The sequence below is a fragment of the Ptychodera flava genome, chromosome 15, assembly GCF_041260155.1.
Source record: "Ptychodera flava strain L36383 chromosome 15, AS_Pfla_20210202, whole genome shotgun sequence".
In the NCBI taxonomy this organism is placed as follows: domain Eukaryota; kingdom Metazoa; phylum Hemichordata; class Enteropneusta; family Ptychoderidae; genus Ptychodera; species Ptychodera flava.
This window is the reverse complement of record NC_091942.1, coordinates 682504-697881: the sequence shown is the minus strand read 5'-3', so window position 1 is coordinate 697881 and position 15378 is coordinate 682504. Positions and strand designations below refer to the sequence as shown.

The window sequence follows — 15378 nt, the reverse complement described above, 5'->3', positions numbered from 1 at the left end:
AAACATCATGTCTACTGTGTGGCTAATGAAAGTTGCGTGTGGCTAATAAAATTAGGACCAATTAGCCACACTGAGTAAGTGTGGCTACTAACTTGAAAATCCTACCGCTAACCCTGATTGTATGTCCTTTCCTGCACTACATAATTCAAAATTAAATATTGTTTTTGGCCTATACATACTTGAGGGGTAAGCTTATTTAGTCTCATACATTAAAGATGCACTGTTGACCTACAGAGTCCAAACTTTTTATCATTGTATTGTAGATAGGTATACACTCCAAATACTAAGTACAAGTGTGGTGAGTGTAACAAGCAAATGTTTTTTAGTCAATGGTTCATATCAAGGTTGTTGATACTTACAATCCACACTTGAACTTATGCTGGAGCGGTAACCAACCAGTTCAAATAACTTTCATTTATGTCAAAACAATTTGACATTTTGCCAATTTCACATTTATGGCAATTAATAAACAGTAAGGAGGTACAAAGGACGTCGGTGCCCCCGGGCCCCATTTTCTTAATAAGGTCATTTAAAATGTACAAAAAGCATAGAAATACATTGTCCTTTAATAGTCAGCCACTCATGAACATTTTTGAATTGGTTTCTTATTAATTGGCTTGACTTGCCCTGTATGAAATGTTTTTTTGTTTTCAATGGCCTGACAAGCTGTGAGTTTTTAATAATTTTGGGTGGTGTTCTAGTTTTGAACAGGAAGTATTTCACTAACATGTCAAGCAGGCATTCTGATGTAGAGACATGCCACTGCTATTTTGTTAGTGAATTGAAATCAAGAAGACAAGATATGAGACTCTTCTTGAAAATATCACTGTACAGCTGAAAATCAGACTTTAATGACATGTTACAGAGAGCAAATCATTGAATATTGCATGAACAGTGAAAATAACACCAATTCGTGACATTTCCAGTTATCCTAAGACATGGATGTATCAACTGAAACAATTTACACAGCAAATACGGCAAGCATTTTGTATCCTACAACAGCCAGTGTTTGGCAAGCTGAAGTAATGTGTAATTTGACGTCTTTTTGAATTGTGTCAAGTAGATATTATGCCCTGATTTTCTAAACTTGAGCAAACTGTTAAAGTCTACTGAGAAGATATGCAATTTCCTCAAATCCTTGAGCAAATGTTTTTCAAAGAAGTAAAAGTCCACAACCTAATTTTCAGAATCTCACACCTTTTTTTTTTACAGTACAAGTAGAATCTAAAAAATGACGATGTACATGTATGAATAATACCATGTAATACTCGATTTATAAAGAATGTTCTGAAAGCTATTGAGGTGGTCATATCTTCAGGTGATCACTTTAGTTGCGCTTTTCAATGTATTTTTACTCCAGGTGTTTTACATATGGCAAATTCCATTCCAGTGCTGTATTTACAGCATAGGGTGCTTGTGTTGTCATTAGTGTACATGTATACATGTCTATAAGTGTCCATGTGTGCTCAGGAAGTGGTGGCATTTACAATTCGAACAGGATACTGATAATGGGGAATATGTTTCAAAATGTCAATGATACACAGATTGAGGTGCGTCCCATCCAGATTTGAAAGCATGCTTCTGGTGGATGATTAACAAACGATCAAGCTTCACTTGGCCAGAATCCTTAGCAATAAATTCAGTAACTTTGCTATTCAAGCTGTGCATGAAACATTGTATTCATCCAAAAAAGTGTGAAGTTACAAACATACCGGTATGCACACAAGTACTTTGATAGCAATGGTTTTGGTTTATATTTTCATTTTAGTATGACCATAGTACAATCATATTGGATTAAATGCCCTATGATGGCATCTTTTTCCTTGTGTTTTTATTTTGAAATATCATCCACATGCTCTTCCTGCAAGTCAGTTTACGATATAATCTTGTGTCAATGTTGACATAGACTTACTGTCCTAAAGTGACTTATTACTGTAGTAAACATGATGCTGGGGTAGACACAGTTAAAAAAACTTGCTATCCTTTCAGACCTGTGAAATTGCTAACTTGGTGGTCTCGCAAAAGATTTACTGGTCCTGTCTTCATAAGTATAGTGAGTGATGCTACAAGTATTAGCTCATGACAACCAATCATTTTGTATCAGAAATTATGCAGATTGTATCCAGTGAATACTTATGGTGCTCATTGAATTAATGAACTGTGATCTAGCTGGCTCATAATGTACTGTATAATGGCTCTCAAATCTAAGGGACTGCTTGTCTGATCAGTCACCCAAGCATTGCCACAATGTGAATTGCCCAACACAGATCATATCAAGGTGAAAGCATGTAGTTAAAACTGAAGGGAAATCCTGATATTAAATAGACCATTCCTATTTCGTCAGACAAAATTTCAAGTTAGCTCTAAAATTTGACCACCAGCTAAAATGTGAAGTTCTGCAGTTCTTCAATTTAAGCATAGGCCTTAAAAAACTATAAGATCTATGAATTGACCGTGTTGACTGGGCTGTCAAAATTTGAGGAATATTGTGATACAAATTTTCACCAAAAGAAACAACAATTTTTTGAGATAATCTGAATTGATATCTTATCAAAGTGAAATGCATTAATGCAGCAGATTAATTTGTCTGATTTTTTACTTCTCAGCAATGAGTGTCTACAACTTGCCAAACTGAAAAGGCCATGTGCTTAATAAGATCTGTTTATCTCATGGACCTAAAATCTCCATTCCCTAACCATAAGTATCTGAAACTATAGTCTAGGTGCCTTGGTTCCTCTCAGATTTCAAAATTCACAAATGCAAGCACCATGAGTTCTGTTTTGTTTAGAACCACTTTATCAGAACCCACTGTGCAGCAAATATTGTGGTGACCTGGTCATCATACAAAGAACCAGTATGTCTACGAATTCTTTGAAACGAGAGGTTATCGGCCTGTCCAAAGGTCTCGGGATAGCTTTATGTGGTTCTGTGCAGTACAGTACTTGTTTACATGTATGCCATAGCTGGTGCAAGGGGGATATAGATGAGAACAAAGGTCAAGGGTCAACACTCGTCAAATGGCAAATTGTGATTTATGAAGGGAATATCAATGAGAACGCTGGGTCAAGGGTCAATATTTGTCAAATGGCAAATTGTGATTAACATATCTGGTATACAAAATTCCGTGAAAAAATACTCAAAGAGATACAAAGAAACCAATGTCAATGATTGATCTTTCCTCTCTTTTCATAATGGATGCTCCAACTTTGATTAAAGGGGTCCTTTAAAGTAATAAATCATATGGTAAAAGGCCATTTAATTTAATGGCTAAAATGGTCATTGGAGTTTCAAATGAAAAATAATAGTATGTAAAAATTTTCAGTAATATTTCAATGAAAGATAAAACACTTCATTAAATAACCTGTAAATCCACAACCCAACTACCAGTAAACCTCACCCAGAGGTCAATCCATATGGCCTTATAGCTGCCATGGTTTGATGATTGAAAACAAATACTGACTTTGAGGCAAAACATGCCTCAAAAGTGAAAGACTTAAACTTTGCTAAAACTTTCCTCAGTGACACTTTCAACCTTTCTCCTATCAAAGCAAGCATAAGAATTCGGGGTCACTATGAAAAATTTGGTACTAGTGAGACAACTTAGTGTCTAAGATTTCGCGATATTTGAAATTCAAAATGGCTGCCATCCCTGTGTTAACTCAATGGGGAAAAATAAAAATTTCAATCTTTGGAAAACTTCGACGGTAAAAACTTTTCTTTCACCAAGAGCTCTTAAATGAGCCCTAACAAGTGATGCATCAGAAGAGAATGTATAAAATTTGAAAGTCCAAATTTCTGTCATTTCCGTCCCTGAGGCATGTTCTACGTTAAAAGCTTCCAGATGAGTTCATTGTAGCATATCTAAACTCATATGACTTTATGAATGGACATTTTTTACACCCCAGACCTGGCCAAAGGTTGATAAAGAGACCTTATGTAATTGAAAGTGATTTTCCTTTTGAGCATGTGTTTATTCATTGGGTTGGGGTGGAGGTGGGGGTCACAAATATGTTTTTTCAAGGCTAGTTCAATCCAAAGCATAGTGCACCTAACAGACATATAATTACCAAAATTAATCTGTTTCTCCAAGCACGTTAAATTTGACAGTAACCATAGAGATTTAAGTTGAAAGCAAGTTATGGATAAAACTCAATGAAGTTGAAAATGAACAATATCTTTCAGAAGTTCCAGTAGATTCAGTCTTTTTCCATTCAGTGCCCATCAATATTGAATGTGATAATTTCCATGTGCAAATTTATAAATATGACACCTAGAAGCTACAGGGGTAGCAGCTATCCAGTGTCCATCATCCTTCTGTTTGTGCATGCATGCATGCATGCATGCATGTTTGTATGTAATTGTATGTCACTCTGATAGTGAGCTCAGTTTTCTCAGAAACAGTTGCATCTATGAGGTTTAAATTTGGTGTGAACATGTATTTTTGGTGAAGGAATTTCCAAGATCTTAATATTACATAACTCCAAACATATGCCAATGAGTTCAAAAATTCAGAAATGATAAACAATTTTAAATGCCAAAGCTACCAAACCTAGACCTTTGAAATTTTGACAAATACCATAGTCCTACTAGATTACAATTCTAAGTTTGTTGAAGGCAAGTTGATCACATGACTAGTACGTAAATGAGCAAAATAAATGCAAATTTTATCCAAAAAAAAAACCTACTTTCTGTATGACTAAAACTTTGTGGAAAACTTTCTATTTTGAGGCAGATTTTTGTTTGTTCAATCCAAATTGATCACATGACTGATATGCAAATGAGCAAAACAAATCTTGAAAATTATCTAAAATTCATAACTAATAAGGCAGTATCTCTATTACATTATCATTTGGTCCTACTACTATCACTGTAAGAATTAAGTGAACTATAATACTTGTTTTATTGTAGTTTAATTTGGGTAGGTTTTAGGGCTTTGTGTCAAATGATCCTTAGTAAGGATAGGCTTCAGTACCTCATGGATTTATTATTGTTTGCTAAGGAATTGTTCCTACCAACTTCACCTACCCAAATAACAATAGTGACTTACAAAGAGCAAAACTTCAATGATTGGTGCGATGTAGCCAGTCTTTCAAAAGACACAATTGGCATGCAAACTGAGTAGAGCATTATATTGATAAATGTCCTTCAGTGCCTACGTGACTTAGATATCAAAGCACTCGGCTTGTGGACTGCTACATGTATGCTGGGCACTGAACAAGTTGTGCTCCAAAGTTGACATATCGGAACCTGGCAGAGAGAGACAACTCCCACACGATCTGCAGAAGAGGGCAGCATTGCAGATAGTGACTTAAAAGAATCTGGCAAAAAACAAGGAATTGAAGCAGTTCAATAATGCACTAGGCAACAATGTGCTGAAAGACATTTTATTGAACCAGACATCCCAACACAGTGTGGACCAGAATTTAGCAAAAAGTGAGCATAAACCTTCAATTATGGATGATTATGGCTTGCTATAATCATGGTTAACGCGGGGAAGGGCACGGAGACGCAGGCCATTCTACCTTTGCCTCACAACCACGCCTCACGCTTCTGCCGAACACACAATGAACCCTTGCCTCTCGAATCACAGCTGCTTCTTGTCCACCCTCACTATCAAATATGAATGCCATGCATGCCTTGCATGACGTCCAACCCGTTATCTGCTCGCATCACTGACCATCAGCTATCCATGCATACCCCCCTTGGCCAAAGCCATTTGCCGCCACTTCAGCTCCTGCAACGATAACGTACACATCACAAATCCTTCTCGCATCCCGACCATGGTAAAACAAAGAAAAAGACCGGGCAAGCTGCCCGCCGATCTTCATCGCGACCGAAGCGGACTCCGAAGCACCTTGATCCCTACTTGGTACGGAGACAACAGGCTCAACCCGATGACCAGCGCCCTACCACTTCGAACCCCGATGCAGTACCAATGCAGGGAGCGACAGACCACATCTCCAAACTCATTGAGGCCGGAATCGCCACAGCCGTCGAATCGATCCGACGTGACCTGCAAGTCCAAACGACCGGTGCTGCTGGCCTGACGGCACATCACCCATCAAGCCACCCTATCACTTCCGCTCACACAGATACTGGACCTCTATCGCCTGCTTCGATCATCGAGACCAGTGTGGAGCGGGCAGCCCGACCGGCCCACTCGCAGACTCACCAACAGCAGGCGTACGCTGTAACACAACAACAACCAGCCATTACAGCGAGCCACACAACTGACCTGGTCACCGCTGATGGCGTACATCACTTCCTGGATCAACCCACCGTAGGAGGCGCGCCTCATAACAACATAACAGCCAACATGGCTGCGCCCATGTTGCAGCGGACCCAGCTTCCCAGTTCCACAGAAACAACGTGGCGTCCACCCCCTCGTTCGGGAACACCGGCTAACGCACCAGCAGCTACGCCGCCAGCCGACCTCCTTCTACCATACATTGAGCAAACAATCTGGCGAACATCGGTAAGTTCATCGACCTCAGTGAGCTACACCCCGATGCCCTTGCCCCAAGCGCATCAAGGGCCACAAAAACACAAATAGCCTTTGATCCCGACAACCCGGGTATAGCTACGTTCACCACCGAAGTCAAACGAAAGAACATTGACAACTTTGAGATCTGGTCTCAGTGTTACAGTACCTTCTTGATGTATAGATCATTCTACCATCCGCACCTAGCTATCCCCCTGGCTAACTACCATCGTTTCATAGCAGCACAGGCAGCTGCCTATAAACCTGAGGCCTGGCTAAACTACGACAAAGCCTTCCGCCTGAATGCGGCACGCTACCCTGACCAGGTGAACTGGGGCAAGCCGGATCCAGAGCTGCACTTCTTCCACTTCCAACAACACCCACACCTACTGATCCCCACATGCTTCGGATGTGGGCAACGAGGTCACGTCAAGACCGAGTGCAACAGATGTCCAAACAGCACCACGAACCCTTACTACTGGGAAAATACCAACGCCAAGAAACAGCCTGACTCCACTCAACAACAACAGCAACAGGTATGTCGTGTTCTTCAACCGTGGGACTTGCAAGACCCCCTGTCCCTATGGGAGAATACACAAATGCACAGTGTGCGCCTCACCTGACCACAATGCTCAACAACACCACCTGGTCACAGGTCAGCAGCCACCCCAGCCCTTTCGAGGGAATGATCGCCAGTCCGGCGATACTCGAAACGTTACAGCCAACAACACCAATCAACCTCGCTAAACTAGCCACAGCCCTTAAAGGCCACCCGAACTCTGCCACCCTACTCCATGACCTCACCTACGGCGCCAACGTTGGCTTCACCGGGACCAATGGCCCACGCTACACCCGCAACGCAAACTCGGCCATGAGAGACCCTGAGGTTGTTACCAAAGCCATACAAAAGGAAATTCAATCAGGCCACACAGTTGGCCCATTCCGCACGCCACCACTACCGAACTTCATCATCAACTCCCTCGAGTTGCGCCCCAAAAGTCTGGGGGACATCGAATCATCATGGACCTATCACGGCCGAGATATAGACTCTGTCAACCACAACAATAAACAAGGATGACTACACCCTCACCTACTCCGTGTCGACGACGCAGTCGCCATGGTGCACAGACATGGCAAGGGCACTTTGCTTACCAAGGTGGACATTAAAAATGCATTCCGCCTATGCCCCGTTCGAAAGGCAGACTGGCACCTCCTTGGTTTCAAATGGCAGGGACTCTACTTCTTTGATCGCGTGTTACCCTTCGGCTTACGCTCTGCTCCATTCCTCTTCAACCGCTTTGCCGAAGCCCTGCTTTGGATCATTCAATCTAGGGCAGGGACGAAGGACTTGTTGCACTACCTGGATGACTACCTTGGGGCCGGCCCACCTCACTCCGGACAATGCCAGCATCTACTGGACACAATGCTCAGTACCTGTGATGACCTAGCCATCCCAATCGCACCAGAGAAGATTGAAGGGCCATCCCCGGTAATAACGTTCCTCGGTATTATCATTGACACCATCTCCATGACATTGCGGCTTCCCAATGACAAATTACAAGACCTCCTCGATGTTCTCCCGACCTGGCTACAGCGGCAAACATGCACAAAACGAGAGCTACTCTCCCTCATCGGCACCCTCAGCTTCGCGTGCAAATGCATTCCAGCTGGCCGCATATTCCTCCGTCGTATGTTAGACCTCAGTGTGACAGTTCAAGCACTCAATTCCACCGTCATTTTGTCCAGTGAATTCCGCCTCGACGCGAAGTGGTGGTGCGACTTCTTGCCAACGTGGAATGGTACTGCCTCATTCCTGGAGCCAAACTGGACCTTATCCCGCGACCTGGATCTATTCACCGACGCCTCCGGTACCATTGGCTGTGGTGGCTACCATAAGGGCCACTGGTTTACCGTCACCTGGCCCACCTCACTCACTGCCTCAATCGCCTGGAAAGAGATGTACCCCATACTAGTGGCCTGTTCAATTTGGGGGCATTTGTGGCACGGCCGCCGCATCCTCTTTCACTGTGACAACCAAACAGTAGTGCATATTTGGAAAAAAGGCTCAGCCCGATGCCCGAAGATCATGCACCTGGTCAGAGGCATCTTTTATCAGGCGGCCAAAGGTAACTTCCATGTCTTGATAGCCCACATTAACGGAACTGATAACTCAATTGCTGACTCACTTTCTCGTTCACAGATGCCGAGATTCAGAACGCTGGCACCCGAGGCACAAGCACAACCCACGCCAGTACCGCAGCACCTGCGACCATTGCACCTGATATGCGGCAACTGATGACGCTGGCCACGGCCTACATTCACAACAGTGTTGCTGAAAACACGCGACGCACATACCAGGTAGGCCAGACATGCTACGCCAACTTCTGCTCATCATACGGACTACGCGCAACGCCCATCACGGTTAGGGCGGCAATCCTATTTGTCACCAATCTTGCAGACCGGGGCCTCGCGTATAAGACTATCAAGGTGTACCTTGCGGGGGCAATGCACAAGCACGTCGAGCTAGGCTATGAAGACGATGTCACCACCCATGCGTTGCTGCAGCGCACGCTACAAGGGATCCGGAGGAGTATCGGTGATGTGCGCCGGCCGCGTCTGCCAATCACAATCAACGTACTTCGCCACCTAAAGGAGAGCCTACGATCGTGGGAAGGCCTGTGTGATCACGACAAGGTCATGTTATGGGCAAGCTTCACCCTCGCCTTCTTCGGATTCTTGAGAGTGAGTGAATTCACTGCGGCTGGGCCACTGCAGTTCGACCCAGCCACAACGCTGCTTGCTCAAGACATAGTGTTGAGCAGTGTACTAGAAGTGAGACTGAAATCCTCTAAGACTGACCCGTATCGACGTGGGTACGTACTCCGCATTGCGCCAACCAGGACATCTGTCTGTGCGGTCAACGCCTTTGCAAAATACCGACGATCACATTGCCTTACGAATACAGCAGTGCCGGTCTTCCAATTGCTGATGGCACGTGGCTCACGCGTCAAAGGCTGACGCACTACCTGAGAAAGCTGCTCGTGCATTCAGGGATTGAAAGTGCGGAACTATATACCACACATAGCTTTAGAAGTGGTGCTGCCACAACCGCCGCCGAGGCTGGCCTACCAGATTGGCTATAAAGACCCTAGGACGATGGCGGAGTGATGCGTACCAGGTCTACATAAAGACAGCGAAAGAGACTCTAGACTCTGTGCCTCGCGTGCTTGCTACAAGGAAGTAGTCTCTAGGACATGAGGTATTAGAAACACCTACTAGTTAGTGGGACTTTAACGACACTCGATCTACAGTACAAAATCTACATGACTATGTTAGCAAAGTTGGGCATACAATATGTGGAACTGTACACGTCACTTGATTAAACATCGAACTGTGGACTATGAACTATGAACTATTCACAATAAACGGTTGTTTATCCTGTGGTACACATAGTGGCAGTCACCTAAGGATGTTCCATAATCAGTTGTACGACTTCCAGGTCTGAGGGCTGGCTTAATTTGGGGGCTGCTGTCGCGGATCCGGAGGGACCATGGTACCACGTTGCCCGATGCATGGCATGATCCCGCAAGGGGTCCGTGTCATCTTCCAGGCCGCCACGACGCCGTGCATCCCCGCCGTGGCAGTAGGTGCATCCTGGGTAACACGTTGCCCTCCCTTGAGGTCATTCAAATCTGCGACTGGCTTCACGGGAAAGGCCGCCACGACGCCCGGATGTTCCATCGCCCCTGGGTTTCGGCCAAGCCCTGTCTCCGTGTCGTTTCTTTGCGTTAATGGATGATTATGGCTTGCTATAATCATGGTTAACGCGGGGAAGGGCACGGAGACGCAGGCCATTCTACCTTTGCCTCACAACCACGCCTCACGCTTCTGCCGAACACACAATGAACCCTTGCCTCTCGAATCACAGCTGCTTCTTGTCCACCCTCACTATCAAATATGAATGCCATGCATGCCTTGCATGACGTCCAACCCGTTATCTGCTCGCATCACTGACCATCAGCTATCCATGCTACCCCCCTTGGCCAAAGCCATTTGCCGCCACTTCAGCTCCTGCAACGATAACGTACACATCACAAATCCCCTCCCACCCACCACAAAAAAAAAAAAAAAAAAAAAAAAAAAAAAAAAAAAAAAAAAAAAAAAATGAAAGCAAGCTGCGGCATTAGCAACCCACATACAGACATATTACAGTTTGTCACATTTCTATCTTGATGTTATTTGGATGATCAAATCTCAATAAAGTTCCATGGGGCTGCTGTCGCGGATCCGGAGGGACCATGGTACCACGTTGCCCGATGCATGGCATGATCCCGCAAGGGGTCCGTGTCATCTTCCAGGCCGCACGACGCCGTGCACCCCCGCCGTGGCAGTAGGTGCATCCTGGGTAACACGTTGCCCTCCCTTGAGGTCATTCAAATCTGCGACTGGCTTCACGGGAAAGGCCGCCACGACGCCCGGATGTTCCATCGCCCCTGGGTTTCGGCCAAGCCCTGTCTCCGTGTCGTTTCTTTGCGTTAATACAGGACTATGTTTCCACCGAAAAGGATTCGCTCTGCTCTATTGATGAGACTGAACTCACAGCTGACGAAGACATGAAAGTCGTTATGCAGATGGCAAAACAGAGAAAAAAAACACCACCAAGTTTCTCTTCTGAGTGGATATTGGCCAATGCTTGAATCTCAACCACACAATCAACATCAACAATAACCGACATTCCAAGTTGTGTCAGTGCTAACATACGATCACGAATACAGGAAAAAACAGGCAGCAGACTGAGCCATGTGTGGAGCCCCATATACCTCCATCTATCGCTGTATCACTTCAATAAACAACATAGGATACCCACCAACTATGATACAACTACAACCCACAAGGACAGGAGATTTCTTGTGACTTCCAACACCCTTGCTACTATGCGTATGTTAGCATTGCAGAGGGCTGCAACACAGATCACACTCAGTACCAGTACTCTGCCAAAAACCCAGCTACCAAGCCTAGCAAAAGGTATCTAGTCTTTTGACTATATTGCCTGATAACATCGGAAAAAGGAACACCAAAATGACATTGATTGCGACTTCACACTGAATAAAATAAAGTCTCTGACAACAACATCAACCCTGGCACCCCCTTTGTAAAGTGGAAGGAAGAAACTATGTGTCATGCACTGACCCAACAGCAATGTGGTTTAGCAACATACTGTACATGTATTTCACAAAATTGCCCTAGACAACTACAAAGTTACCACCATAAATCTGCAAATTATAAACAGCCTAGGAGCAATACCAAAGGTTAGACTTATCCACGATTGCATCCAACCAGTCAGCAATAGCATCAACACATATGCATCTACTACACCATTCCAATATAAAACAGTAGATAATGCCATTCCTACCCAGCCAAGGTCAACTTAAAATCTGCTCATTAGCCACATCCATATAATTGTTGACTGAAAAGGGGCGACTGGTCTCTGTTACAAATTGGCGAAGGCAACAAACATAGACATACATTGTTGAAACCAGACTGCCTTTTGGGTCATCAAAGAGCCTGGAAATATTCAATTATATAACACATCTAGCAACACTTGAATGAAGCAATGGAAAAGGTACCAGGTCTTCGTCCTCTATCTCAACAATATCCTTACAGTCACAGAATCTGAACTAGCATACTTATAAGCCTTCCAAGCTTTGCTACACCTATGTACCTAACACAGTAACTCAGCCTTGCTTTAAACTTTGACAAAGTGATGGCACCCACAACAGAATGCCCCACATTTCTAGGCATGACAAATAACATGTTTACACGGACATAGTCTATGGACTGCGACAAACAACAGGAATTGAGCGACCTTGTGGAATATTGACTTCTGAAGAGGTAGCCAACAAAATGCAGACCTCAACAGTTACTTGGCAAAGTCAACGGGGGGCAAGAGTCATTCACAGTGGTCGCTTTTTTTTGACAACCCATAGACTTGAAAAACTCATATTCATGTATATCTCACCACGTCAGCTGGGGGTGAATCTGAGCAAAAGTGTCGATGGTATGGTATTTTTCCCAGAGCTAACACTGCATTGCCCCAACAGACCTAACAGATCTGCTCTGCAGCCAGATCTGGAATGTATGCAAAGACAAAAGTTCATGTATGATGTAATGGTTCTACTCCGGAATAAAAAGGACGCGATGCGTTCTACTGACTCAGTACACCCATATAATCACGTGATGCCGGTACAAACAAGCCCACATGTGTACTAACGCATATGGAAATACACATACGTCTATGCGCGTTTGCGCATATGGCTTTATTTGTACCGTGGTCGATTCGAATTCCGGGTTTGGACTATTTGACAAAACAATGTGCTTTATAAGTTGAAAAATACCAGTATGTCACCAGGTCTACATTTAGGATTTTCTTGGCTCTAAGGTCAGAGCAGAATGCACTGAACACTAACACTGGAACACATACTTTAATGTCATAGGCTACAGATATGCATACTGAGTGTAGTCCATCCATTGACATCTTTACAAGTCTACCAACCTGTGGGGTTGAGTACTGTCCCTCCACAAAGGGACCATGGGTACAGTAATTATGTCAGCATTCAGACCTAATTGTACATTTAGGAAAGAAATGGGTGACTGGGTTTCAGCAGAAAAGTTGCATAAATTACAAGAAATTTCCATATTCATAATTGGGCTATATAATGTCAATAGTTTTGCCCTTGCATGGTACTGAAATAGGTTCAAAGGATAAAAAATTGATTATTTTGTGCTCAGTTAGGCATCGTGTAGCTTAGTTAGGCCATAGCCATCTACTGGCTATGGTTAGGCCAAGCTAAGAAACAACTCTTGTCCACATCTGTATGTGCATTATAATATAATGTGTATGGGGGGGGGGGGGGGGGGGGAGAATGTGTGGTTGTAACATCCTTGTGGGACTTCACTCACAAAATACTCCAGATATTGTAACAAAATACCTTGCAAGGGTTGGTGTCAATCTGCCATAATTCAAATTTATTAGTATAATCATCTAATGATGATAAAGTTCTCTGTAATTATAATTTTTTAGTCACACTTTCTTTGGTAATGAGTCCTTTCATACTGCAGCCCCCTCAGTGTATGTTCATCAAAATAAGCTACTGATAACAGGAAAGTATGCCATCGAAGATAGCTCAATCCTATTCTACATGTCAAATCGTTTATTTGATGCATCATACATTTTTGTGCCTTATGAGAAGCATCTTACCCACTGGGTCATTAATTGTTATGTATTGTGTTTATTCAGAGTGTTATGTGTTTGAAGCCACTGAGAGAAACCCAAATGGATTGCATAAAATTCGTAATAGACTGGACCAGGTTATTCCCAAGAAACCTGAGCTGAATGGATGGAGACCTCCAATAACTCCACCTGCCACCAGTCACAATTGTGAGTATCAAACTTTTAGTTTCTGAAGATTACAGATAAAGTATGGCATAAACCTTCGCCTCAGATCGCCTCCACATCGCCGCTAGATCGCCTCAGTATCGTTTCCGACATCGCTGTCGCCTCAGTTTGTTTATTTTCTATATCGTTTCATTACCGCCTCCGTATCAGCCTTGCATCGTTTCCACATCATATCAGCCTAAACATCGCCGCTGCATCGTATCAAGTCAATTTCATGGTCCCAATTGGCCACGGCATATTCACTCAAAAATGCAACAGCAAAGTTGCCGTCTTCGGAAATTTCGCCGCCTGGCATTGCCGATGTTTTCGAGAGTAAAGGTATACAAAATGAAAGATCAAATACATGTGTCCGACATTATCCATTCATGAAATGTTGCTTCAACACACAACCAGATATGAACTGTAAATGCTCACGTGTTTCATTATATATTGCAGTTATGTGTAAATTTGAACCTTTGCCACATTTTTGCAACTTCATTGAAAGTATTATGATCAAAAATAATGAACAATATTCACCACAGATTAACTCTATAGGTCATTAAGTATTCAAATATGCAATTACCTGAAATAGAAATAATTAATTTCTTTGACTGCTGTCACTGTATCACCTCTTTATATAGCAAGTGTAATTGCCTCTTGTCAAGTCCTTCAAACTAAATATTCCAAACTTTGAAAGCTCATTAGATATGCAAACTATAAATTAGCTGACATGAAAACTTAACTGCGAAATGACTTCCAATATTGGTATTTAACCTGGTATAATCATCAATGTACATAGCATGTTATGCCAACTTTGATCAAATAAATCCAAGTATATATCCCTAATTAGGAAAACTCATTAAATACACAAATTAGGAATTGGCTGAAGCAAAATTGCTTAATGCCTTTCAATAATGTTAGCCTACATAATGGTATCTTTAATGTACATAGCAAGTTTCATCAATTTTGGTCATGTAAATTCAAATATATATCCCTAATTTCAAAAATTCATTAAATATGCAAATTAGGAGCTGCATGAAGTAAAAATGCTTAATGACTTTCAATAACGTCGTATTATAGTATCTTTAATGTACATAGCAAGTTTCTTCAACTTTTGTCTGGTCAATACAGATAAATATCCCTGATTATGAAAGTTCATTAAATATGCAAATAAGGAATTGGCTAAAGTTCAAATGCTTAATGACTTTCAATAATGTTCTTTCATAGTATCTTTAATGTACATAGCCAGTTTCGTCAACTTTGGTCTCGTCAATTCAGATAAATACCCCTAATTAGGAAAGTTCATAAAATATGCAAATTGGTAATTGGCTGAAGTAAAAATGCTTAATGACATTTAATATTGTTCTATCATCGTATCTTTAATGTACGTAGCAAGTTTCATCAATTTTGGTTATGTAAATTCAAATATATATCCTTAATTTTGAAAGGTCATTAAATATGC

General features: G+C 42.6%; 1 protein-coding gene across 1 annotated transcript in view; it reads left to right on the top strand.

The window, feature by feature from the left end:
• LOC139150884 (uncharacterized) overlaps positions 1-15378 on the top strand; it is a 124804-nt gene that overhangs the window by 79517 nt on the left and 29909 nt on the right. Inside the window, exon 6 of the mRNA XM_070723320.1 lies at positions 13779-13919. Coding sequence (XP_070579421.1) covers positions 13779-13919 — 141 coding nt within the window. The remainder of the gene's footprint in view (positions 1-13778; positions 13920-15378) is intronic.